The sequence below is a fragment of the Bos grunniens genome, chromosome 13 (genome assembly GCF_055505025.1).
Source record: "Bos grunniens cultivar Pamir isolate PY7600 chromosome 13, Bosgru_T2T1.0, whole genome shotgun sequence".
Lineage (NCBI taxonomy): Eukaryota > Metazoa > Chordata > Mammalia > Artiodactyla > Bovidae > Bos > Bos grunniens.
The window spans coordinates 32586404-32613008 of record NC_141177.1 but is presented as its reverse complement, the minus strand read 5'-3'; the positions used below and the strand labels follow the sequence as shown (position 1 = coordinate 32613008).

The window sequence follows — 26605 nt, the reverse complement described above, 5'->3', positions numbered from 1 at the left end:
AAAGTACCTTCTAATCTAAGACTCTCAGACATCACAGTCAGTGGGCACTGAGACCATGAGTTCTCTGGCCATTCCCAGATACCTCTCCAAACAGGTCCTCATCTCCCTGGCATGGCTCAAGCCTTCCTCATCCTGCACTTACTCAGTGGCATTATTCTCCCTACAGTTCCCTACTCCCCTGCCACCCAGAATATCCAATCGGGCTTGACACATGACAGCAGCCTGGTAAGTATTTTTATGTCGACCAAAGGAATGGTCTCTTTTTGTTTCTCCCTACCCAGTCTTGCTAGTCAACAAGAGTCTCCTCAAGCCCACTCCTCCACCTGTGTCCCGGGTTCATCTCATCTCCACATTCCCTCTGCCCTCTGTCCTCCAGTTCAAATCCTGCCCTGCCTAGTCCCACTCAGCTAAGGAAGCAAGCACTGCTCTGGAGTGTGTGTGTGTGCATGCTAAGTTTCGTCAGTCATGTCCAACTCTTTGCGACCCCATAGACTATAGCCCACCAGGCTTCTCTGTCCATGGGATTCTCCACGCAAGAACACTGGAGTGGCTTGCTATTTCCTTCTCCAGGGGATCTTCCCAACCCAGGGATCTTATGTCTCTTGCATTGGCAGACAGGTTCTTTACCACTAGTGCCACCTGGGAAGTGGCACCATAACTCTGGAGCCCTAACACATATTAATTCATTAAGCCTTTAGGCCAGTAGGTAGACACTACTCACCTTCATTTTACAGATGAGAAACTGAGACATAAAGAGGTCAAACAGCTAACATGGGGCGGAGCTTAGATTTGGAGCCAGACTGTCTGCCCCAGCTCCTTTAACCATCCAGCCAAGTGGCCTTTCCCACCCTCCAGCCCTTAAACTCTCCCTCCCTAGAAGGAAGCCACTTATTTAGTGTAACAGTGGGAAGTTTTATGACGTCGGATATGGAGTAAAGTAACAGTGCAGAAGTTGGTATATGCAGACTGATGTGTCCCAGGCAGGGTCAAAAGGCTGTAACCATATAAGTAGTCTCTTGTTCCTTCCCCATCACAGGTCCCCCAAAGCTTCAGACCTCCTCCCTGGCTCTCCACACCAAGACACTGGACAGAGGTGGCTGAGATCCTCCCTTGTCCAGTACCATGAGAGAAGAAAGGAGGTGCAGCAGGTTCATCCAGGCTGTCCCTGGAGGTGACCCGCCGCAGCCCGGCGAGGTCCAGGCCGCAGCCCGCAGATCTCAGGCGCTTGCTGCTCTCTGACGGCCATCAGGGACCCTGGAATCGCACCTTCTCCTCTCAGCGCACCTAAGGGCACCAGCAGTGACCGCGACGTTGGGGAAAAGGCGGCAGGAAGACGCAGCTGAGAGAAAAGGGTGAGGACGCTCGGGACAGACGCGGGAGAGGGCCGGGAGCGGATCGCAAAGACAGAGGGCCGGCGAGGGCATCTGAGGCGCGGCAGGGGTGGCTGCCGCGGGGTCGGAGCGTGAGCCAGCGCTGCCGCCCCTGGGGACTCCGGAAAGCCAGCTGGCTCGGAGCACAGATCCTCTTCATCCCGCAAGTGTGGCGCCGGGTCCCTCGGAGCCGGCCACCCCCTCCTCCTTCCTCGAGCTGCCCTGGCTCGGTCCCGCCCCCGGCGCTCAAGAGTGAGCGCCACAGCGGTCGCCGCCCTCCAGCCCGGCCGCCGCTTTGCCAACTCGCCTGGGCACGCTGCGGGAGCGGCTCGCGTCGCCGGCCCAGGCTCTTCGGTTCCACTACGCGGCCAGCCCACTCCGCTCGCTAGCAGCTGCGCTCCACGTCACAGGAACTGGAGTAGGACCCTGACAAGACCGGCGCGTTGGGCTGGAGACGGAGCCCCGAGGCTATGCTCGCTGCCCCGACGCTGTACCAGTCGCTCGTCGTGTGCCCAGGCCGGACCCCCGACGGCCGCGCGTTGAGATGACTTTCCGCGATCTCCTGAGCTTCAGTTTCGAGGGACCCGGCTCGGACGGCAGCGCCAGTGGGACTGGTAGAGGGGGAGGCGCGGGCGGCGCTGCCGCCTCGGAGGGCCAGGCGGTGGACGGCGTGCCTGGGGCCGCGGGCTGCGGCGGCGGCGGCGGCGGCGTGGTGGGCGCGGGCAGCAGCGAGGACAACCGGAGCTCCGCTGGAGAGCCCGGGAGCCCCGGCGCCGGCGGCGAGGTGAATGGCACAGCGGCCGTCGAGGGGCTGGTGGTGAGTGCTCAGGGAGTGGGTGTGGGCGTCTTCCTGGCAGCCTTCATACTCACAGCTGTGGCGGGCAACGTGCTGGTCATCCTCTCGGTGGCCTGCAACCGCCACCTGCAAACGGTCACAAACTATTTTATTGTGAACTTGGCTGTGGCCGACCTGCTGCTAAGTGCCACAGTGCTCCCCTTCTCGGCCACCATGGAGGTCCTGGGCTTCTGGGCCTTTGGCCGGGCCTTCTGCGACGTCTGGGCCGCCGTGGACGTGCTGTGCTGCACGGCCTCCATCCTCAGCCTCTGCACCATCTCGGTGGACCGGTACGTGGGTGTACGCCATTCGCTGAAGTACCCCTCCATCATGACCGAGCGCAAGGCAGCAGCCATCCTGGCGCTGCTCTGGGCCGTAGCTGTCGTCGTGTCCGTGGGGCCACTGCTGGGATGGAAGGAGCCGGTGCCCCCGGACGAGAGCTTCTGCGGCATCACAGAGGAGGCAGGCTATGCTGTCTTCTCCTCCCTGTGCTCTTTCTACCTGCCTATGGCAGTCATCGTGGTCATGTACTGCCGCGTGTACGTGGTGGCGCGAAGCACCACGCGCAGCTTGGAGGCGGGCGTCAAGCGCGAGCGCGGCAAGGCCTCGGAGGTGGTGCTGCGCATCCACTGTCGCGGCGCCAGCCCTGGCTCAGCTGAGACCCATTGGGGGATGCACAGCACCAAGGGTCGCAAGTTCCGCAGCTCACTGTCGGTGCGTCTGCTCAAGTTCTCCCGCGAGAAGAAGGCGGCCAAGACGCTGGCCATTGTCGTGGGCGTCTTTGTGCTCTGCTGGTTCCCCTTTTTCTTCGTCCTCCCACTGGGTGAGTGACCCCTCTCCCTCCAACCTCTAACCTCCCTCGCTGAGCCTGTGGTTGTCCCTTCCTGGCACCCAGACTTGGATGGCTCTTCCAAGTGGAGAGTGGCTGTCCACCTGAACATGGAAGGTTTACTTAGTAACCTGCCTGGTCTCTTAGGTGCTGTGCTGCTTTGTGGGAGAATAACAGGCTCATCATGCTTGCAGGATTTTGTCAGGAACTCACTTTTCTGACCCGCCTTCTTCACTGCTATTAGAAGCCCTGGCCTTGTTTTAAGCACCCGACTGTTCTAAATATAAAAGACCAATGGACATCTGTGTAGGTGTCTTCCCATAGTAAGTGGTAAGCAGTGTATGTGCTTGTTTATATATCCCCCTCCCTGTACCCCCAGCTTTAAATGCCAATGCCCAGAAGTGGCACCTAGGGTGGGTTGGCCTGCATTCATTCATGGGCAGCAATTCCTGGCCAGTCTACAATGAACAGCAGCAGACACCCAAAGCCACCTGCTTTCTCTCAGTCGGGAAGCTGGCCCCTCTGTGAGAGGCCTTCCCCAACTGGTATGTGTGAATGCCCTGGTCTCTCACTTCTGAAATCTCTTGGAGGTGTGGGCAGGGGCCGAGGGTGGGGGGCGGGGAGGAAGGAGGGTGTAGCAGGGATCTTTGTAGGCATGAGAAAGAAAAGTAAAGGACATATTATCATATGGAAAGTTAATATTGTTCATTGTAGTTTCTTAAATTTACCGAGTCCTTCAGCACTTCCAGAGAACTTTGCTATTTCTTTCACAGGCTCTCTTGTAGTCCTGGGAGGTGGGCAGCTGTTCTTAGGAACTTCCTCCCATACCTTGAGGCCCCTCCTGAAAGCCCAGGGGCTGGGTCAATACAGGGAGGGGAAGGGGAACAGCATCTCTGGGGACACATCCATTACACTCATGGTGTAACTTCAGCCAGCCCAAGCCAGAACCTCCCTTTTCTCAGGCCTTGCTCCTTCCATGCTCTGCAGCTGTGTCCAGAAAGGGACAGTAGCCCCTTCCTGCTCCCTTGCAGGCCCTCTCCTCACATCAGTTAGAGTGATCTTTATGCATTATAAATTAGAGCGTCATTCTCTACTAAAATCCCTCAGTGCTTTTCTACTGTCCTGGAAACAAAATCCAAACTGTCCATCATAGCCTATGATAGAGTGACCTTCAAGTTTTTTACTGTCCAGACCAAAATGAGCTCTTATGTATATTTACACTGAGACCACAAGTACGTACCAGGACTATGGTGGGTAAACCCAGATATGTGGTCCCCCTTCTGCAAAGAAGGATCTGAGTGATAAGTCACCTCCCCCCTGACCTCATGGCTTTGTTGCCCTGAACTTTGCCCACTGTGCACACACAGGCCCTTCTGACCCTCTTCTGGGTCCTTGATCATGCCAAGCTCATACCCTTACACTTGCTCTTCCCTTTGTCTGGCTTGCTTTCCCCAAGTCCTGCTGGCTATCTCTCCATCTTTTAGGTCTCAGAATAAATGTTCCCACTTCATTAAGGCCTTTCTTCTTTTTTCTCAATTTTGCTGTGTCTTTCTCTGTATATTCTCCCTTGGACACAAGTTTCTCTTCTTTCATTAGTTCCTTAGATGTAATCACATTTCTGTGTTGCTCGACTTGGGGTATGATTCCCCCTGCCACCACTGACCCAGAAGCTCTGTGAGGAAAGACTGTGTCAGTTATGTAGTCACCAATGCCCAGTACAGTGCCTGGCACATGCAGAACAGTGGAGGAGAATGGAATGGACAACAGGCTCTGGTGCCAGAGCCTGGTCTAAACCCCAGCACTTCTCCTTATTAGCTGTGTAACTGCTAGCAAATCCCTGAACCTCTCTGCCTCTGTTTTCTCATCTATAAACTAGGGATGGCAAAGATGGTAATAATACCCACTAGTACTACTATGGTGATACTTGAGTGAGATATTATGTGTGACTATAACTGGCACATGGTGAGTGCAGTATGAGCTGTTGCTTTTGTAGTATAGGCTCAGTAAATACAAGATAAGGAATGAATAAATCACCAGCTTGAAAATCATCTTGCCAGAGGCTGCTGTCAGGGAATAGAGAGGGATGGATGGAGCAGGGCGTGGCAAATAGGCAAGAGAAAGTCGGTATGGCCCCCCTCTTAGAAACCCACATACCCAGGATTTAAAATCCTCCCAAGCCTACCAACCAAACCCCAGCTGTGACCTGTTCCAGGTGCCCTCAGCCTCCTGCCTACCCCTTGGTTCATACTGGCCCCCTGTCAGGAATGATCAGGGTGCATATAGAATGCCACCTCCCTTTATGTTCCTTTAACTTCTTTTAAAATTTTTAGTTACAGAATAATGCACAGATAAGGAGAAAATAATACAAGTGCCCATGTATCTGTAATCACCCATATTGAACAGATGACAACATTTCACCATATTTGCCTCAGATCACTTCCTCTCTCTCTTTTCAAAGAAACAGAACGGCCACAACTAAGTTCCCTCCTCCTGTCCCTTCCTCTCTCCCCAGAGGTAAATCTAGTCTTTATCACTCCCACACACGTTTATACTCTTACCATAAACACCTGAATCCATAATAATAAACAATATCGTTCTGTGTGTCCTGCAGACTTATATAAGTTGTACCAGCTGTGCACATTCATCTTCAGTTTGCCTTTTTTACCCAACGTTTTGCCATTGAGATTTATCCATTCTGGTTATTTTAGCAACAATATAGTATTCTGTTTGAGTGTATTCCATGGTGTGTTGACAGTCTCCAGCTGAGTGTTCAGTTTTTCTAATTTTCCACTGTTACAATCAACACTGCAAAAGGCTACTATTTTTTGAGGTTGAGATCACGTCTGCCTCTTCTAGGAAGTCGTCCCTAAATCTCCGTGGCCTCTTCCCTTGTTGGCATGCTGCTCTTCCTCAGTCCCTCATCTCTGCTGCTCCTCACACCTGGCATGGCAACCCAGGGGCTATCCTTGCCTCTCCCTTCCTGCTAGTCTGCAATGGGCACCTCACCAAGTTTTGGAACAAAGCCCAGGGCCACTGATGAAGCCAAACTGAGTGGAACCTGGCAATAATGAGCAAGCAGGACTGAGGCCAAACAAGGAAACAGAATATTCTCATCTGCCATGATGTGGCTTGGAGGGCAGGACAACAGAAAGAACAGGAGGACAGAGCCTGCAATACAAGCAGGAGTCGTCTGAGGGCTGTGCAGGAAGGAGAGGGCAAGCCTCCCCCTCTAGGAGCTCTGAGGCAGGCCTGGAAGAAGGGAGGCACTTTTGGAGAAAAAGGGAACATTCTAAGCAACAGCTTTTGGGGTGAATGTAGAATCCAAGGGTCTGCCACATTTTGGTAGGAAGTGGCAGTATGTGCTTGGGGAAGAAGGTGTTGAGAACTTAGATAAGGGGACCAAGGATGGATATGTTTGCAGAAGTAGGGTGTGAGGGTACAGTCTCCAAGGAAGAGGATGGAGGGACAAAGAGATGAGAGGGGCTGGGGAAGGAGGCTTAGGGAGCACCAACTATGAAAGAACCAGAGGAGGCAGAAAAGGGGGCAGCCAAGAGAAGTGGTACCTCCCTCCTTACTGGCTGTAGTTCCCACACCAGATGTGAGGAAGCAAAGATGAGAGGATTGAAAAAGAGTACTGTATGCCAGCAAGGGCCACATGCCAGGAAATGAAGGCACCCAGTAGGGCCACAACCTGGGAGTTGTCAAGCAGACCCAGGGTTCTTTACCCACATCACCACACACAAAGCCAAGTGGAAGCAGGAGCCCCGGGCACAACAGTGACATGGCCAGGGAGCAGCCCCAGAGGGTATCAAAAGCCTTAGGAAGTGGGCCCAGGGTTCCAGGGGGAAGTTGGCACAGAGGCCATCTATCACCTAAAATGTTTTAGTCAAGCTAGACCTGCAGCAGAGAGATATACAGCCAAGGTATGCTAAGCTGTGAGGCCACTGGGACCTAAGTGCCTGGGCAGGAAAGACTGGGACACAGACACAGGGCACCTAAAGTCCTGAGGGGCTCAGAGAGAGACTAGGGGCCATTCCCCCCACCTCCATTGCCCTGCCTGTGACTTTATCTGAACAGTGACTACATTGGTGAATATATATGTAAAGTCATCAGTCTGTATTCATAAAATGTACTCACTTTATAAATCTGACTGTCAGTATCTTATGCCTTAATGAGAGACAAAGTGAAAGGAAGAGAGGTGGGAAGAGGCAGGAGGAGGCTGTGAGTTATCTGAGGAATTGGTGTCCAGGCTGGAAAGCACACTTTAGCAGCCAGGCACGGAGAGTAGAATCAGTGTTTGCATCTCAGAGTTTGGCCAAGTGCGGAGGGACCCGTCTCCACAGGCTCCCTGAGGTGGTACAATGTCCACAGACACATGGAGAGAGGCAGGGGGTGTACTGTGGCAAGTCTTCAGGAATAATATTACTGTGCCCTGGCCCAAAAGCCTGAAGAAGAGAGACATTACATCTCCTATCTGTGCCTTTATGGCATCTGGCACATAGTAGGTCCTCAGTCAGCGAGTGTAGAGGGAAAAAGTGGCAGAATCCAGGGCCTCTTCACTTCCTGCCATGCCAACGATCTGGGTGACAAAGCATAGCCCTCTATCTTTATTATTATTATCATTGTTATTAATGTGGCAAGAACACTTAACATGAGAGCTACAGATATTGTTAACTTTAGGTACAAGTTTGTACAGCAAATCTATAGAATTCATTCATCTTGCTTAACTAAAACTTTATGCCTACTGATTGGCAATTCCCCTTTTCCCCCCTCCCTCCAGCCCTTGGCTCCCACAATTCCTTGCTTTGATTCTTTGAATTTTAACTGTTTTAGGTACTTTATAGAAGTGGAATCATGCAGTCCTTCTGTGACTAGCTTATTTCACTTAGTATAACAGCCTCTATGTAAAGTAGACCCCCTCTCTTACTAGCAATGCATTGGGGATGACCCCCTATTTATGTGAGCCCCAAATTTTTAAATATAACAGCTAACATTTATTGCATGATTATTATGAACAAGTAATGGCTAGGGGTTTTATTTTCCACTTTTAAAAATCATGGATAATTTCAAATACATGAGTAAACAGTGTGATGGCCCCAGTACCTATGACCCCAGCTTCAACAAGTATCAACCCAAGGCTGATCTTGGTTCATTCCAACCCCCACCCGCTTTCCACCACTGCTTATTATTTTGAGGAAAACCCAAGATACCATATCAGTTTATCTGTAAATTCTTCAATATTTTTAGAAGGACTTTAAAAAAAACTACAATCCATTATAATACATAAAAATACTTGTTTAATGGATACCAAATGTCTTTGTGTTCAAATGTAGCTGATTGCGTCATAAATTTTTAGTTTGTTTGAATTAGGGTCTCAAAAAAATTACATATATTACATGCAGTTGACTTGCCTCCACAACTTCTTTAATTGATAAGATTACCCTTTCCCCACCTTTTCCCTTTTAGCTTATTTGGTGAAGAAATCAGATTGTTCATCCCAAAGGAGTTGCCCACAGTTTGGAGCCGGCATCCCTGTGTGCTCAGATGCTCAGTCATGTCCAATTCTTTGCGATGGCTCCTTTGTCCATGGAATTTTCCAGGCAAGAATACTGGAGTGGGTAGTCATTCCCTTCTCCAAGGGAATCTTCCCAACCCAGGAATCGAACTCAGGTCTCTTGCATTGCAGGCAGAGTTTTTACTGTCTGAGCCACTAGGGAAGCCCTGCATCCCTATGCTGCTGCTAAGTCACTTCAGTTGTGTCTGACTCTGTGCGACCCCATAAACGGCAGCCCACCAGGCTCCCCCATCCCTGGGATTCTCCAGGCAAGAACACTGGAGTGGGTTGCCATTTCCTTCTCCAATGCATGAAAGTGAAATGTGAAAGTGAAGTCGCTCAGTCGTGTCTGACTCTTAGTGATCCCATGGACTTCAGCCTACTAGGCTCCTCCATCCGTGGGATTTTACAGGCAAGAGTACTGGAGTGGGGTGCCATTGCCTTCTCCATACATCCCTATAGTGCCTTTTAATGTGTCCTGCTGTTCTTGGTACATCATATAAATTGGCTTAAGCAGATTCAAGCTCAGTGTCTTGGACAAGAATTCTTCTTTTGTAATGTTAAGATTGACCAGGGGTTTAGATGCAGTCAGCTTGATTCATTTACTATAAAATGTCATGTCAACCTTTACCTGCTAGTTTTAGCAGCCGTTGACCATGGCTGGGAGCCGTTGTATCACTGGGACTTAAAGTGGTGATATCCAAATTCTGTCATTCCTTCTGCATTTGTAGACTAAAATTCTAAAAAGAATTCACCACTAGCTGTTTGGTCACTTGAAATAGAGGCTATACAAGAAAAGCAGGAGAGCTCCTCAATGCTCTCCATTATCAAAAAAAGTCAATTTCCTAGCAATGTTTCCAAAAGGGACAAAAAGATTTTTTAGTACCACGATAAAGTAACTTTAAAATCTGTCACACATTATATATGTCACTGTTTGGGGGCTACCCAATAGGTGCCCTTTCTAGTTGACTTATGAGACGTATGGCATAACCCAGAGAGTCTTGAACTTTCTGGTCTGATGAGATGTTTCAGGCTCAGCTTGTACTTTTTTTGACCTGTCCCATTTCTCTAAAGAGGCCTGTTCTCTTTTAGTGGAAAATGATCATTTAAAGACCACAGTCGGAGCTTTCAGATGTTCATTGATATTAAGTTGGCCACTGACTCAGTGGACAGAGCTAGGATATACTTTTTTTTTTTTTTTTTGGAAAAGAAAAATATACCACTGATGGAGGGTAGACTCCTGTTCTTGGGTGAATACAGATCCTTCCTCTGCCTAGGGTCTTGTCCTCTGCCCAATTCCTGCTGATATGTTTATCCCAAACATCTGATGAGCTGTTAATCACTCCACCTCATTCTTTAAAACTAGGATACAGGGGTCGTGTACTTTCTCCCCCATGCTCATCTCTACCCTGGTTATCATTGTGACTCCACTGTACTGAGACTGACCCATGCTGACACCCTGTGACTCTCCTTCCACTCTTTCTCCCAGGGTCATGCCCTGGCCTATGTGCCCACCTTGATCTATAAGCCCCTAAATCCTCAGTAAATCTCTGCCACTTGAGTCCACCTGCTCATTCTACTTACTGACTCCAGCCTTGACCAAGCCTTCACTTCCCGGCCCTTCACCTTGTCTTCTGGTTAGTTAGGCCTCTGTTTCCAATTGGCACCATAATTCATCACTTCATCCTCTCTTGCCATCTTTAACTCCCTTGCCTCCACCTACTTCTGTGAGCCCCAGACCCTGAATCAGGTCATTCCTCCATAGAGGTGTGCTGGCAAGTATTTAAGATTGGCTCTGAAGTGGGGGCTAACGTGTAACATCTGTCCATTTCCATGATGTAAAATGGAAATATTCCCACCATGGTCAATTTCAAACTACCAAAGAGATAGTCAGCTTGCAAAGTTCCTGAAAATTTATCAATCAGCTCTTGTGAACCACAACAAACCAGTGTCTAAATAAGAACATGTTAAAAAAAAGAAAAGAAAAGAAAAATCCTACTTTCCATTGGCAGGTCTCCTCCTCAGGGCAGTCCTCAGGATGTCCTTAAAGTCCTGCAGGTCCCTGTCAACTCTGAATCTCTCCCAACCCTCTTTCCTTCCCAAGGGACTTCCCTCTGTCAGTTATTGCTCATCTCTCCTTAATTCCACCTCTCCTCTGCCTGCCCATACAGCATGTATATGTGTCCACAACTTCTTAAAAATGATTCACCCTCAACCCTGTAGCCCCTTCACCCTCACTCTCTCCCACTTTCTCACTGTAATCTTTCCTCTTTTTCACCTTCTTGAAATTTTAACCTTCTTGAATATTCCTTGCTACTTACTTCTTTTAAAAAAAAAAAAAAAACATTCTGATATTAATCTTAATCCTAAATATCAGAGCTGAGTTTAGAACCCAAGCACTCTGGCCCTTAGAGTCCTTGTTTCTTCCACCCTAGGTCAGAGAACAGAGGTCAGGCTGAAGCTAGGGTTAAGGATCAGTTGGAATCAGCCATGTTTTATGCTTTAAATCTTGCCAAATGCCTCACTGCCTGCTTACTCCCCTCAGGTTCAGTTCCAGGCTCCCTTCTGCCCCAGATCCTGGCCATGAGGGCCCTGAGCATTGCCATAGGACATGACCACTTCTTGTCTGTCTTGATCGTCCCAAACCCCTAGAGCCCTTGAGCCTAGTCCTCATGAGATAACCTCTGAGTTCCTGAGCCTACCTCTGACCCCACTTGAGCTCTGCCCCATCCTGAGCTATATGCCCACAAAAATGTCTTCTTGAATACTAGAGGATTTTCCTGCCCTCCTTTGCAGATGATGACCCAGCAGAACATTGGTCTGGGCCCCTGAAAGCCAGCATTGGGACCTAATGAGCAATGCACCATCTACTCAGTGCTGGGACTCCTGGACAGAGTGACTACTGTCTGGAAACCTTCTCTCCTCTGGCACAAGCACTGATCTGCTCCGACTTATGAACCATTTGTCAGTATGACCCAAGAACTAAAAGGTTCATGCTCAGATTAGGGTCATGTTCAGCTTAGCACAGGGCCATTTGGCAGGGACTTCGGCCTTGGGCATATGGAGCTTGGAGTGTGACTCGTCCAAGGCCACAGACCAGGAAATGAGTTAAATAGTGACAAGAGTGAAATGAGGGGGAGAGAGAGATATTGGAGAGGTAAGAAGAGAAGGGAGAAGAACTGAAGGGAGAGTGGGGTCCAGTGGAGGACACTGAATAGGTCTATGACTCATCTCCCTGCCTTGGGCCCTACCAGGCATCCTCTGTGGCTCTAGGAACTGGCCCTCCCTGTCAATCCCTACAGCTGCAGAAGGGTATCCAAGGTTAGACCGGTAGTTCTAGGCCAGCCCCACAGAGTTCAAGGATCCTGAGGCAGACATGGGACACAGGACTTCTGATCTACTCTTTTCCTATCTCAAACCAGATACCCACCAGTTACCTGTCACCATGGAAAACTGTCAACACAGGAAATTCAAGAGATTTGGCTTGACACAGCTAGCCCCACAGTACCCTCAACTCCCTGTCTTCATCATCCATCTGAGATCTGGACCCTATTCAGGTTACTTCTTTCTGACAGCCTTCCATGGTTGTTTCTGCTTCAAAATGGCCTTATCTCTTAGCATCTCTGTCTCCCCTTCTCTGTTTCAGCAGTCCTAACTTCTTGGTTGTCCTCCAACTTGTCAGGTGCTCTGCTGCTTCGGGACCTTTGCACATCCCCTTTCCTCTGTCTGGAATTTTCTTTCCTCAGGAAGATGCACAACTCACTCCCTCAGAGAGTCTTCAGGTCTCAGCTCAAGTGTGCCTTATGAGAGAGGCTGACCCTTTACAATATAGCAAAGAGGCCCACTGCTTCCAGCCTCTCTTGGGAAAGACGAAATTGAATTCTGAAGAATAGAAGCATTGAGTGAGCAGCTGAAGAACAAAAGGAAGTCTAGGACTGGGAATTCCTTTTCTCCTAGGCAGTGCGTGGGTGTGTGTGTGTGTGTGTGTGCACGCGCACGCTCAGTCGTGTCTGGTTCTTTGTGACCCCATGGACTGTAGCCTGCCAGGTTCCTCTGTCCACAGAACTTTCCAGGCAAGAATACTGGAATGGGATGCTATTTCCTACTCCAGGGGATATTTCTGAGCCAGGGATTGAACCCACATTACTTGTGTCTCCTGCATTGTTAGGTGGATTCTTTACCACTGCACCACCTGGCAAGTCCCTCCTGGGAAGCAAGAGAGACCTGAATATCTGAAAGAACATGGTATTTTAACCCTTATATTTCATTCTGGCTAGAGAAAATGGCTGCCTGGTATAGAAAAGTCAGTAGTCGGGGAGGGAGTGGGAAGGGGGAAAGGCTGGGGTGCAGCCTGATAGTTCGTTGTTGGCTGCAAGCTATGAACAGGGCTGGTGGCTGAGAATTCTGACATTCTTCCAAGAACAAGTTCACTTCTGGTGATGCCAAAATAATGCTGTTAATCACACATTCCCCTCTTGCCTTCAGCACTGTCACTCCTCAGCAAGGCTTGGCCAGATTGGCCAGCTCTAGCATCTCCTGGGCCTGGACATTTCTCTTACTTAAGAGAGGGGATTGACCTGTGATAAGGCTGCAGACTTTCCCACAAAGCTCACAGGCTGTCCTAGTTTCCCCAGTAATGTGCAGGCCAGGCTGGCCCAACCATGCATGCCAGAGAGTGGGGTAACCTGCCCTGACAGCCAAGGCCCACCTCTTCTGATCAGTGGATGTTCAGCATCCTGGACATCAGGTTAGATTCCTGATAGAGGCACCCCAATATAGAGAATAGAGGAAGGCAGGTGGGAGCAAGCTCTATGGACACGTGCGAGAACAAGGTCAAGGAGCAGAGAGAAGCAGCAAGAGCTGTGGTTGCAGTCCTCTCCTGCTACATCCTGACCACCTCTCCTCATAGGCAGGCCAGTGTGTCCACTCCCATGCTCCAGCCTGCCTGTTGAGTGGAGAGAAAGGAACATGAACATGCACGTCTGTGCCCTGCCTTTCCCAGCAGTGGGCAGAAGAGTTGAAACAGTGACCACGAACTAATCCCTGGATTATAGATTTGGGACCAATCAAGAGAGCTTTGAAGACACATCCATGCAGAGTGTCTTGGGTCATGTCCCTGTAGAGCCTAAGGCAGGGGTTCTTACGCAAATGATGATCTGAGGGAAGCTCTCTGGTGGTATCTGGGAGGGAGGGAGGGAAGCAGGGTAAGTCAGAAAAGACCTAACCCCAGGATGTGGTCTCAAAGTCTGGCCTCAGCCTGACCCCACGGGGACCCCTGGAGCAAGAATGACAGCGGAGAATTACACCACCTGGAGACAAGAAGGCTGACCTGTTCCATCCCACTCAGTCTGTCACTGGCTGTGGACTGCCACCTTGGAGGGAAAATATCATCTCCCAGTTGAAGCAGCTCGCATTAGTCAAGGGTAATTCTCCAAAGAAGGGGCAATTATAAGCCATTAGCAGCCAACATTCACAGCAGTTGGAAACTGGGAGCACCTGGGTGGGACACTAATAACATCAACTTCAAACCTTTAAGGTGACTTGAGCAGAGACTTGAAGGACAGGAAGGAGATGGCCAGGTGGCTTTCTGGGGCTCCTCCCAGGAGTCTGGGATCTGTTTGACACTCCCTCCTGAGATGCAGCAAGCAGGCAACAGCCCAGACTTTCTGAATGTTCTGGATGGTTATGGGTGCACAGGAGCTGAACTCAATGTGGTAGGCCCCACAGGCCACCCCAAAGGTCATAGGGAAGGCAAACAAATGCCACTTACATGGATGCAGAATCAAGATGCTCAAGGCACACACACTCCAGAAACCACTGTCAGCTCAGCAGACCCTAGGAGTAGAATTAATCACAGAAATGCTCCTGGAGAGGCAGTTCTATGCCCGAGTCTGAAGAACTGGAGAGACCCACTGTGGAGAAAAGAGGAAGGCCATCCTCCAGGCCAGGCCAGCGGTATGAAAGACCAGAGGCAGGGATGGGCCTGCTGCTTGTGGAGTAGCTGCTGGAAGGTATTAAGTGATCCTTTGTGGAGCCTGACCTCCAGGACCCCTGGAGGACCAGGGGAAGTTTTTTTCCTATCTTTACATGATGTCATGAGAAGACCAAGCATTTTAGGGCTAGATTGACTCAGGTTCAAATCCTGACCCTTCCACTTGTCCTCTGGAGGTAATTAGAATCTCTGCAAAGTAGGATGCTAATGCCATGAGAATTAAATGAGAAGTGCTGCATACAGGGCCCAGCATGCAGCCTGGTAGGTACTAAACACTCAGAAAGCAAGCATGAGCTCCCATTTCCTTCTTTGTCACTTTAGAGGCTACCTACATCTACCCAAACAGCACTTACTCACTCACTTTACAACCCCTTCTCTGGATCAGGCACTTGTGTTAGAGGCTGGGATGAAAAGAATCCTACAGCTGCCATCAAGAAACCTAGAGTCTAGGAGAATAGACAGAGCAGTAACTAATTTTATTCGTTAAAATACAGGCATGCATAAAGGGGCACCTAACTCAGGTTTCGTCAGGGAGGACACCTGACCTGGGCTGGAGGGATGGGTGGGAAGAAGCAGAAATCACCTTGGGAGAAGTTTGAGTCATACAGGAATGCAGAAGGAGTCCAGCCCCTGTGGGAAGACATGCTTGTGGCTTTGTGCAGCCAATTTGGGAAGGAGGTAAGATGAATTCAGCATGGGAGTCTAAAAAGACTTGAATGAAACACAAGAAATTTGGGGTGTATTCCTCAGAGCCATAGGAAGCTGCTAACGGTTTTCAGAAGGGAAAGGAGAGAAACTTTTTTCTTTTTTACAATAAGTCTCAAGCAGCTGTGTGCAGAGTAGAGGAGACAAGGGACCACTGGGGGCTGTCACAGCCAAGTAAATACAATGAGATGCCAGAGTAAGCAAAGGCTTCAGGAACGAGGTAAAGGGAGGGACCCCACTAGAGAGACAAATGAATGTACCAGACATGGTGACATAAAGGGTAGAAAAGAGGGAATCATTCAGTAAACTCAGCAAGTGTTGGGCACCTACTGTGTGCTCGGTGTACTCATGAGGTCTTTCTTCTGGGCAATGGGAATGCATTGCCAAGCAAAACAGACACTAGTCCTGCCCCACAGACTCCTACTGCAGGGAGAAAGATGATAGACAATATGAAGAATAACTCAAATAGTACAAGAGAAGGTGATAAGGGCCACAGATATAGTTGAGGGAGATGAGGAGTATGGGGTGGGGGACACTGCCATTTTTTATTGAAGTTGATTTACAATATCATGTTATTTTTAGGTGTACAGCAAAGATTTTTGTCAGATAATTTTCCTTTATAGGTTATTACGATATACTGAATATAGTCCACTGTGCTATACAGTAAATTGCTTATCTATCTTATGTATAGCAGTTTGTGTCTGTTAATCTCACACTCCTAATTTGCCCCTCTCTCCTTCTCCCCTTTGGTAACTATAAGTTTGCTTTTCTATGTCTGTGAATCTGTTTCTGTTTTATACATAGATTCATTCATATCCTTTTTTAGATTCCACATGTAAGTCATATCATATGATATTTGTCTTTCTCTGCTGAAACTTCACTTAGTATGATAATCCCTGCTGCTGCTCCTAAGTCGCTTCAGTCGTGTCCGACTCTGTGCAACCCCATAGACGGCAGCCCACCAGGCTTCCCTGTCCCTGGGATTCTCCAGGCAAGAACACTGGAGTGGGTTGCCATTTCCTTCTCCAATGCATGAAAGTGAAAAGTGAAAGTGAAGTCGCTCAGTCGTGTCTGACTCTAGCGACCCCATGGACTGCAGCCTTCCAGGCTCCTCTGTCCACGGGATTTTCCAGGCCAGAGTACTGGAGTGGGGTGCCGTTGCCTTCTCCAGTGATAATCCCTAGGTCCATCCATGTTGCTGCAAGTCGCACTATTTCATTCTTTTTGTGGTTGAATAATATTCCACTCTTTGCACATACCATATTTTCAACCAGTCATCTGTTGATGGGCCCTTGGGTTGTTTCCAGGCACACTGCAATTTTAAATGGGAGGTCAGAGAGACCTCACTGCAAAGATGAAGGCAGGAACCCTGTGAATTTCTGGGGGCAAAGATTCTGGGGGACAGCAAATTCAAAGGCCTAAGGTGGGAATGTGTCTTCCAAGAAGCAAAAGTAGGGCAGTAAGGCTGGAAGACGGAGTAGGAGAGGGTGTCGGGGGTTCGGGGGGCCGCATGTTGAGCTAGGCAGTCATAGATTTTTATGTGCGGGAGAATGGAAGCTCTTAGAGGGTTTTGAGCCTCAGGAGTGACAGATCTCTTTATATTTTTAAAGGATTGTTCCAGCTGCCAGATTGAGGATAGATTTCAGGCTGCAAGAGTACAAACAAGAGACAGTGGGGAGGCTGCTGAATTATTCAAGGAGCGAGATGATGGTGTCTCAGACAGGGTACAAGGGCACAGGGTGGAAGGTAGTGGTTGAGTTTCAACCTCATCTCCTTCCATTCTGCCCTCAATCACTCCACTTTATCCACACTAGCTTTGTCCTTGTTCTGCACACATACCAGGGCCACCTCAGTGCCTTTGCATTTGCTGTTTCCTCTATCTGGAATGCTTTCCCCGAGCTGTCTACATGGCTTATTCATCTCTTACTCAAATGTCACATCCTTAGTAGGCCTTCTCTGGCCACTTTATCCAAAATTTATACCGCCACCCCCAGCCACATGCACACACACACACACACACACACATATATAAACACACACTAGCTATCTTTGCTGCTTTGTTTTTCTTATTAGCATGTCTTATTGTATGACATGCTTGTATTTTTCTTGTTTATCATATTTATTACTGGTCTTGCTCTATGAAATGTAAGCTTCATGAGGGCCAGATAAGTGTGAGATGCAAGTAGGCATCCAGTAGAGATGTCTGGGTGGTAATTGGACCGATGAGTCTAGAATTTGGGAGAATAGACTGAGCTGGAGATAGAACTGTGGGAGTTGGCCAAAAGTCAGTGCACCTGGTTGAAACTGCGATGCAAATGCAAAAAGAAGAGAGTACAAGACTCTTCTTGCAAGGGCACTCCTACACAAAGCAGTGGGGACATGAAAAAAGGGGGGCAAAGGCAATTGATATGGAACAGAAAATCCAAGAGAACAGTGCCCTAGAAGTCCCAGGTGAGATGAGAAGTGTCCAGGATGGATGAGAGCAATATCTGCAGGTAGGGGTCCAGGGTGGAGTAGGGCAGTAGGGCAAAGCAGTGGAGTGAAAAGCAGGTGGTGGAGAGGAGACAGCCTGTGTGGAGAGAAAGGGTGGAGAGAATTAAGTAACAGCCAGAGAATCAGCAAAGAGGGTGCAGCTGTGATAGAGGCAAGCTCACAAGTGACTGATGGGTCAAGAGCTCCACAACGCAAGTAGGGACATGAACCTTGGGTGGGAAGAGAGACTCCTTTCTTAACAAGAAGGAAGAGAGGTAAAGAAGGTTTGAGTGAGTGTCCAACTTCTTTAACTTGTTCTCTTGTTATTTTCAAAGTTTAAACTTTTTATTTTGTATTAGGATATATCCAATTAACAATGTTGTAGTAGTTTCAGATGAAGAGTGAAGGGACTCAGCCGTACATATGCATGTATTTCTTTGTCTTATTTTCTCTGCAAAACAGGAAGTAAGATCAGCTGCTCTGGAGAAGGTGAAGCAGCAGAAGACTGCTTGGCCTGTGGAGAGGGATAAAAGCTCAAAGGCAGAGGAATTGTGGGAGACTGGGTTGAGGATAGGCAGCAAGATTGCTGGAAGCCAGGACACAGAGCTGAGGTCGGAGACCCTAAGCATGTTCAGGGAGTGGGTGAATCTCTCCAGAGTTAGGATCTGGCTGAATAAATACAACCCAATCCAGAAGGACATGGGCGTGGAAGAACTGAGGAAAGAACAGCTGGAGTGCAAGAGAACAGAAGTCTCAGTTAAGCAGAGATAACAGGAGAAATCCAAGGGGCTGGCAGGTCAAAGTACAGATAACAAAGAGGGAGAGAGAGGGTAGAAAGCTGCAGTCAGCAGTGGAATATAAGTTGAAGTGAAGAAATGAAATGCTCAGCCTTATGTCTTAAAAGGATCTCCCCAGCTGCTTGTAAAGAACAGGGTACCATGGAGGCACAGGGACAGGAGCAGGGAGCCCACTTGGAGGGCATTGTAAGTATATGATGATAGTACCAGGGTGATAACAGGGGATGGTGCACAGTGGGGGATTCAGGACCAACAAGAGTTGGTGATGGATGGGATTCACAGTGTGATAGAAAGAGAGGGGTCAGAATGTGTGGAGCACCTGTGATGTGCCAAGCATGGTGTTGGGAGCTCACCATTTAAGAATCAAATCGATGGGAAACCAGTAGTTACCTGTAGTTACCTTCTTGGCACTTAGAAGTGAATAGATATGCTAGGGGAGGAGGAAATACAATTAACTCTGCTGGGTTGGGAGAGGGTGGTGTGAGGAAGGCTTCCAGGAGGAGATGCCACTGGAGCCAGCACTACCAGGTGGAAGAAAGAGGAAGTGCACTCCAGGATGACTGTTCAAAAGTGCAGAGATAAGACTGGGGAGCCCGCTGTGGCCAGAGGGTAGCAAGCAGTCAGTGTGGCTATTTAGCTGATGCGCAGGAAGGTGGACGAGAAATAGGAATCACAAGAGAAAGAACAAGGGAGTTTGTGCTAGGTGCCTGGACGGCAGGATGCTGAGGGGGGAAGTCCCATGAGCACCTTTTTCCAGTGACAACTGCCAAGGTGAGTTAGCACAGCTGGGTTATATGCATGCAAGAAACGCCGTGAACAGTGTGGGGAGTGGGAGAGGGAATCAGCTCAGGGCAGAGAAGGGGGCTGCTAGGTACAGAGAGACAGAGGCCTTGCCTTAGAACCCCTGTGGACCCACTGAGGCTTTCCTGTCGCTGGGCTTCCAGGACTGGCAAAGGCTTGTGCTGGGAAGCTGGAGATGAATGAGAAGGCAAGAGAAGTGAAATAAATGGTCAGCCTAAGAGGCCATAACACAGAGTGGCTGGAGGAGGAGAAAGTTGGGAGTGGCTGAGAAGGGGCTTGTCGACTGATGCCCCCACACCCAGGCAGCACTGTAGGGATAATACAAGTGAGCACCCTTGGGAGTCTCAGGACAGTTACCTACCTTGTCCATGGCAAAGGGGAGGGAAGTGTCCACACGCCTCCCTGTCCCCTGACCCAGGAATCCTTGAAAGAGGCTGTGGGCAGATGAGAGAAGTTTGGGGCAGGCAGGCAGCAAAGAGGCAGGGTGCAAGAAGGCGTATGGGGTGGACGGCTGCACTCTGCAGAGGTATATGTGAAGCTCAGCACTGCCATGAGAAGGGAGCAGAGTGAAATCTCTCGGGAGCGCCTGCCTGTGGAAGCTGGAGCCCAAGACATAGATGTCTGTATTTTACATGCAAGATGTCTGTGCACAGAGGGCAGACAGCAAATGAAACAAAATTGTGGAGGCTGCCATCAGGGCCCCACCCTGCCCCCTGTATATGGGTCACTTTCCACCCCAGCAGCTGCCTCCATCTCTTTGCCTTCGACTTTCTCTGACCAGCAAAATCCTCATTGTCCACCCACATAGAAGACAGGACTATGGAAAATTAACTCCGTGAGGGAGCAGCCCAAATGCTGACTGATGGGATTGGGGGTATAGATACCTCACCTCCCTCACCCCACTGGTGCGACAAATACAGTCCTCCAGAGCTCCCAGTGAGATTGCACCCTGGTGGCCCATAGCAGTGACTAACTTGTTAACTCTCCTTTCATTGGCTTCCTTCTCTACCCTCTTTTTACCACACTTCACTACTGGTGTTTCATTTACCTTTCAAGTAAACAAGTTGTATTTGCATCCTTGTCTCAGGTCTGCTTCTGGGAGGACCAGAGTAAGACAGAAGCCTCAGCAAGACACAGTAGGAAAAATGTGGGGCTGAAAGGCTGAGTTTGAATCCCAGCTCCTTTGTGTAAAGAATTTCGAGCTGGCAGCAAGCTTCCACATAGGTTGGTTAAGCATAAATTAGAATTCTAATTCTTAAAAACAAGGCCCAGGCCACACTACAGATATGCCATGTTCCCCACAAAATTCAAATCAAAACCACATTGATAACAAAGCCCCTTGGCTGGTTTTTGGCTTACTGCTGAAAGCATAGTCCCCTGATTTGTCATCCTGGGCTAAATATAAAAGAATTCTAGCCTGAGTCAGAAAGTTATTTTCAGCACTCGGTCTTACTTTGCAGCCATTGAAGGATGCTGTTCAGAAGGCTGTCTTTCTGGAGGCTGAGGTCAACCCTGGTAGCCCCTGGATTCCAGGGACAACTGCCCAACACTTCTCCCAAGGGAAATTATCTCCTAAACACATTCTGACTGATGCTGCAGCCTCCCCCAGACCCACCAAATCTCAGCTTCTGTTTCTGGCCGCTATTCAGAGCTGAGAGCGGAGTCCCTTCAGGACTGAGGTCTCCTCTCTCAAAAAGCCACAGAAATAGGGAAGGGGGAAGTGAATAGACTCCAGTATTTAGTACAAACCTGCTAAGTCTTACACCCTGAAATTTATGATTCGTCAAAAAATCCCTTCCAGAGAAACATTGTTATGTATATTTCACAGAAAAGGAAAGTGAGACTTAGATGGCCAAATAACTTGCTGAAGGCTGCATGACCAGAGTTTGAAAATCCTGTGCCACGCAGTACTACCTGAGATTCTTCTTTCTCCACACTGTCTCTTAGCACCAGGAATCTCACCAAGTGGGAGGTGGGTGATATACAAGAGCTCACAGGTCAAAGAGGGACGCATGGTGCCTCTGCTCCCTCAGTACGGGACCTTGCTCTTATTTCTTTGAGGGCAAGAAAACAAAGCATGTTTCATGATTTTTCAAGGACCACTACCCTTGCTCTGCTCACCCTGGCAGACACTTGAGGCTTTTGCCTGGGATGGGACACTCGCCACCTATCCTTGACCCCTGCTGCTACTGCTGTGGAGGATGATGAGGGTGACAAAGTGGCCTGTGCTTCCTGGATGATGTCTTTGCACTTTGTTAGTTGCCCTTGGAGGTATGACTCCTTACGGTCCATGGTGGGGAAGGCAGGGGAGAGGTTTGTGGGGAAGAAGGTCTTTCTGGCACAACTCAGACCTCCAGTGCCCCCATTCCCTCCTGTCAGGCACTCTGCTCCCTTTTAAAGCCATCCCAGAAGCTTTCCCTGACCACTTCCCACTTCCACTGGGACAGCCCCATTATCCTGCATTCCGGCAGCCCATGGTCATTGCATTTGTCGCTAAGTCGTTTCTGACTCTTGGCAACCCCATGGACTGCAGCACACCAGATGTTTGCTCAAATTCATGTCCCTTGAGTGGCTGATGCTATCTAGTCATCTCATCCTCTGCCACCTCCTTTTCCTTTTGCCTGAATCTTTCCCAGCATCAGGTCTTCTCCAATGATGTTCTTCGCATCAGGTGGCCAAAGCATTGGAGCTTCAGCTTCAGCATCAGTCCTTCCAATGAATATTCAGGACTCATTTCCTTTAGGATGGCCTGCTTTGATCTCCTTGCAGTCCAAGGAACTCTCAAGAGTCTTCTCCAACACCACAGTTGAAAAGCTTCTTTCGAAGCTTCTTCAGCACTCAACCTTCTTTATGGTCCAACTCTCACATCCATACGTGACTACTGAAAAAAATCATAGCTTTGACTATACTGACCTTTGTCAACAAAAGTGATGTCTCTGCTTTTTAATATACTGTCTAGGTTTGTCATAGCTTTCCTTCCAAGGAGTGTCTTTTAATTTCATGGCTTCAGTCACTGTCCACTGTGATTTGGGCATTGTGTTTATTGAGGCTTAATTCTAGGTTCTATCTTTTGCCTGTTCAAAAATATCCATATCTCCTAACCATCCGCAAAATAAAAGCCTAACTTTCAAGAATTTAAAGCCCTTCACCATCTGTCCCAAATGAAGTTTTCTGAGCATATCCTATTGGACATTCCCCTGCCCCAAACTTGTTATCCTCTTGCCTACCTCTCCCTTCCACTCCTGATAACCTCTACCCTTCCTCATCCTGCCTGGCTCCTGTCTATCCTGAGATTTTGAAAGCCCCCCACCAATATACTGGGCACCCATCATCCCATCTTCTTTCTTATGATATCTGATCCACATTGCTACTGAGAGAGCAGGACCTCAGGTATTTGAGGAGAGTCCAGGACAGTGCCTGGCATGGAGCAAGCCTTGGTCAACATTTGATTCAGGCGTTCTTACCCTTCTTATAAAGCTAGGGACTACTTGGGCATCTGACAAAGTGTGTGGAGCCTTTATCAGAATTACTCTTTCAAATGCATAAAATAAAATACAAAGGATTACAGATGGAATCAATTTCATTGATTTTTAATTGCAATTTGTGACTTAGTATTAAATGTACTTCCACGTGAAGGCTCTAAAGAACAGGATCCACTGGTGCGTTCTAGTGACCATTTCCAAATAGGGAGGAGCATAGGCAATATTTCAAAACATCTCCACCAACTGCTAATATTAGGTAGAAAACTGACAATATTGCACTGTTTTATAGCTGCAGTTTGGAGCTACCAAACAGTGATTTCAACATCATTTTGTCTAATTCTACTCAGGTTTGTTGCTTACACTTGCAGGAAATGCTTGATTTCAGGTAAGTGTGAGTAAAACTAAAGATGGTTGTTTTTCTTCATCAAAGTTCATGGACACTCTTGAATTATATCAGGGACTCATTGAGGAGAGATATCTTGATAGCCCCTAGTTGATGAATGGTCAGAGCCCAGGAAAGGTGCTGTGGGAGGGGAATAGTGTGGAGAGGAGCTGCCTGTGGAGAGGGGCTGCACCAGGGGCAGCCTGGGGCTCCCTGGGGCTTCCTCTTCCTGAGCATCTAACCAGCCTGGGTCTCTGCTCCCCACAGGCTCCCTGTTCCCACAGCTGAAGCCCTCAGAGGGTGTCTTCAAGGTTATCTTCTGGCTGGGCTACTTCAACAGTTGTGTGAATCCACTCATCTACCCCTGCTCCAGCAGGGAGTTCAAGCGTGCCTTCCTCCGCCTCCTGCGCTGCCAGTGCCATCATAGTCGCCAGCGCCGCCGCCCACTCTGGAGTATCTACAGTCGCAACTGGCAAGCTTCAAATGGCAGCTCACACCCAGACTGCCCTCCTGGCCCAGGTGCCATACCCACCAGGGCCCCACAGGCCTTCACTGTGCCCTCAGCCCCTGGCTCCCTGGGCGCATCCAAAGCACAGGCTCCAGCTGTCACCTGTCGAAAGATGCCCTGCACCTTCCGTGAGTGGAGGCTTCTCCGGCCATTCCAGAGACCTGCTACCCAGCTGCATGCCAAAGTCTCCAGCCCGTCGCAAAAGATCCACACCAGAGAGGCCATGTGCGCCCTGCACTCAGAGGTGGAAGTGGTATTCTTAGGTGTCCCCCATGATGCAGCTGAGGGTACTACCTGCCAGGCTTATAAACTGGAGGACTACAGCCATCTCCAAGAGACTGATATTTAAGGACCTTGAGTTAGGCCGAGGAGTATGCTGGGGTGGCAGGAAGGGTATGGAGAAGGAGACTGTCTTTGTTCAAGAGGCTGGTGAGAATCAGAGACCCAGAAACTAATCAGCATCAGTTTTGGCAACTGCTCTCCAGCATCCGTGAGAAACTGAGATGGGGTGAGGGCTTTGAAAGTTATGGGCTCCCCTCCTGGACACAGACACCCCCAGCTCCTCCTTTCAAGAGAGGGGCTACAGGCTCCTTGAGGCCATTTGCTTCCAATCCCTGCTTGAGAAACACTGCCCCATCTATGCTGTGAACCCTGGGTAGGTGGCCCCAAGTATAACCAGGCAGCCCTGTCCCTCCTCTTGGGGAGGAAAGGGCACAGAGGCCCTGCCTGGCTGTTCCCAATGCCTCCCTTCCAGGAAAGGTCACTGGGGCCAAGGATTCTCCATGGACACAATTTCTCCTTACTGCAGACTGGAGAAATCCAGTGAGCCTGCCATTGCCACCGGCATGCTTTGGTGGCAGAATAAATGACTGTCCTACAAGCCTATTGTATAACTTGCAGGCCAGTCTGCCCTACAGAGGCTCTGCCCTGCCCCTCATTTTGTCTTCCAAAGGGCCTTACTGTTTACACTCTGTATATAGCTCCTTATGGCTGTGCCCATCACTTCTTGCTGGGATCTAGAACCATCAAATGGGGAGAGCTTTGTCATTTTTAGACATATTTATTGGTCAGGGTACTTCTGTTTTCTCCAAACTGTGCAAACTGTTCCTCTTTAGCTTACAACCCATAAAGAACTCCTTTTTGTACTAAAGGCCCACAACAGGATAAATTGAGTTATCCTGTGATCTGTGTTCACTTTTTAGTTTCAGCCTGTCTCTTTAACCGATGGCTACTGTCCTTTGGGACTTTCAGCATGACCAAAAGATTTGGGAATTTTGTTGGCTCTTAAAACTCACATGATTAGTCTTTGAAAGTAAACAAAGTTTAACTTGTTCAGTCTCACCAGATGCATCTGTGATGCTCTCAGGGCCTCAGTCTGGAAGGTGGCCATCAGTAAAATGGGTGAAACATTACATGAAAAAATATACAAGCCCAAGTAGACATGTGTACATGGTGAGTGAGAGAACACCTACCTGGAGCCGTGCTTATTAGCATTGATGGTTCAACAAACCGTCCAAAATTTGTTGTATTCCCAAGAGGCTATAGGTAGTCCAGTCTTCAGCTAGATAATACCAACCACACATATCCAACCAGCAAAGGAATGATGATGGTAGCCCAGTGGACCTTTGGAAGGAGAACTGCTAGACAATACCCTGGGGTGTCTGGAGTGGAGGTGTTCTGAAACAGGAAGAACCAACTGCTGGGGCCAACATGGACCAGTATTTTCAACCAGAAGCTTCCTGTAGTAGGGAGGTAGTCTGTTGAAAAGGTCACCACAATTTCAGACTCCTCATCCCAATATTACAAGGTAAAAAGACAGCCAATATCATCTGGGCTCAGGAGCAGAAATTTCGCCCTGGGGGTCTAGCAAGTACTGGACTTTCAGGCCTGGCATCCCCCAAGGCACAGGAGGAGCAGTTAAAAGCAGATACTGGGAGCATGTTGCGTACATCAAAGAGGGCCCCATCTTGCAGCACATTGGCTGCCCTAACTCTGGGAACACTGGCATGGCCCCCAGAATCTTCTCACAGAGGTGGGCCCATCTGTCAAAGCAAGGAGGCAGACTCTTTTGTCAATGTATTGAACGTTGGGCTTCTGAGCAGGAGAGTTCAACAGCCGGGGAGGGTCTCTTAGAGGGTTCCCACATGCCAAGGCAGTTGAGCCCACAGGAGGTCCATAGTGGGGACAAGGGATAAATGTGGAGAGAGAGCTTTCATCAGAAGGATTTAAGTGGCGGAGGGGGGGGGGGGGGGTGGGGGGGGTGGGGGGGAGGGGAGCAGGGGTTGCTCCCTGTCCTGGATGACAGTGAATGTAGAGACAGGTGGGGTCAGCAGCTTGCCCAGTACTTTCTCTAGACTTGATGACCAATCAGCAAAACATATCTGACCTTTAAGCCTCAGCTTCGGTCTCCTGCACATGGGGCCCTCAGCACAAAGCTGCCTCCTCTTATGCCCTCCATACCAGGGAACAAGCCTGCAGGAGAAGGGGGGTGGGGCTACAGAGCCCCTAGAGAGGCTGTGCCACAGCAAGGGCATCCAGTGACCCAGTTCTAAACATCAATAAAGCAGAGTTGCTGACCTTGTTCTCAGGACATGGCAAAGAGTCCTGGAATAGCCAAGAGGAATGGAGGGAGTAGCAACAGCCTTTCTAAAGGAAGGAGCCTCTTGCAAGTGGTTTGGGGACATCTGGAAGAAGTGCATTCACTGCACCACTTTCTGGGTCTTCAGGTGCCCCAGCCCAGTCCACGACTGAGGGAGTAGAGAAGACTCTCTCAGTGCCCATGAAAATGGGACTAAGTGTTCCTTTACACAATCCTCAAGGGATGGAGTGAAGCCTGAAGGAGTCATGAGTGAGAAGAAGGATGCTCCTGTGAGATTTG

General features: G+C 49.2%; 1 protein-coding gene across 5 annotated transcripts; it reads left to right on the top strand.

Moving 5' to 3' along the window:
* Window positions 1–25058, top strand: ADRA1D (adrenoceptor alpha 1D). 5 transcript variants are annotated; one of them, XR_015139377.1, is made up of 3 exons: window positions 17711–18047; window positions 18220–18740; window positions 23487–23622. XR_015139377.1 is itself a non-coding variant. In XM_086333404.1 (2 exons), the coding sequence occupies exons 1-2, from the start codon at window positions 1915–1917 to the stop codon at window positions 24074–24076; spliced, it is 1704 nt and encodes a 567-aa protein (XP_086189530.1). In that variant the 5' UTR covers window positions 1–1914; the 3' UTR covers window positions 24077–25058. The 5 variants fall into 5 exon arrangements, 1 of the variants encoding a protein (XP_086189530.1); XM_086333404.1 differs by lacking the exons at window positions 17711–18047; window positions 18220–18740 and adding an exon at window positions 1–3028 and having other exon boundaries at window positions 23487–25058; XR_015139376.1 differs by lacking the exon at window positions 18220–18740 and having other exon boundaries at window positions 17630–18047; window positions 23487–23626.
* The last annotated feature ends 1547 nt before the right edge of the window (window positions 25059–26605 follow it).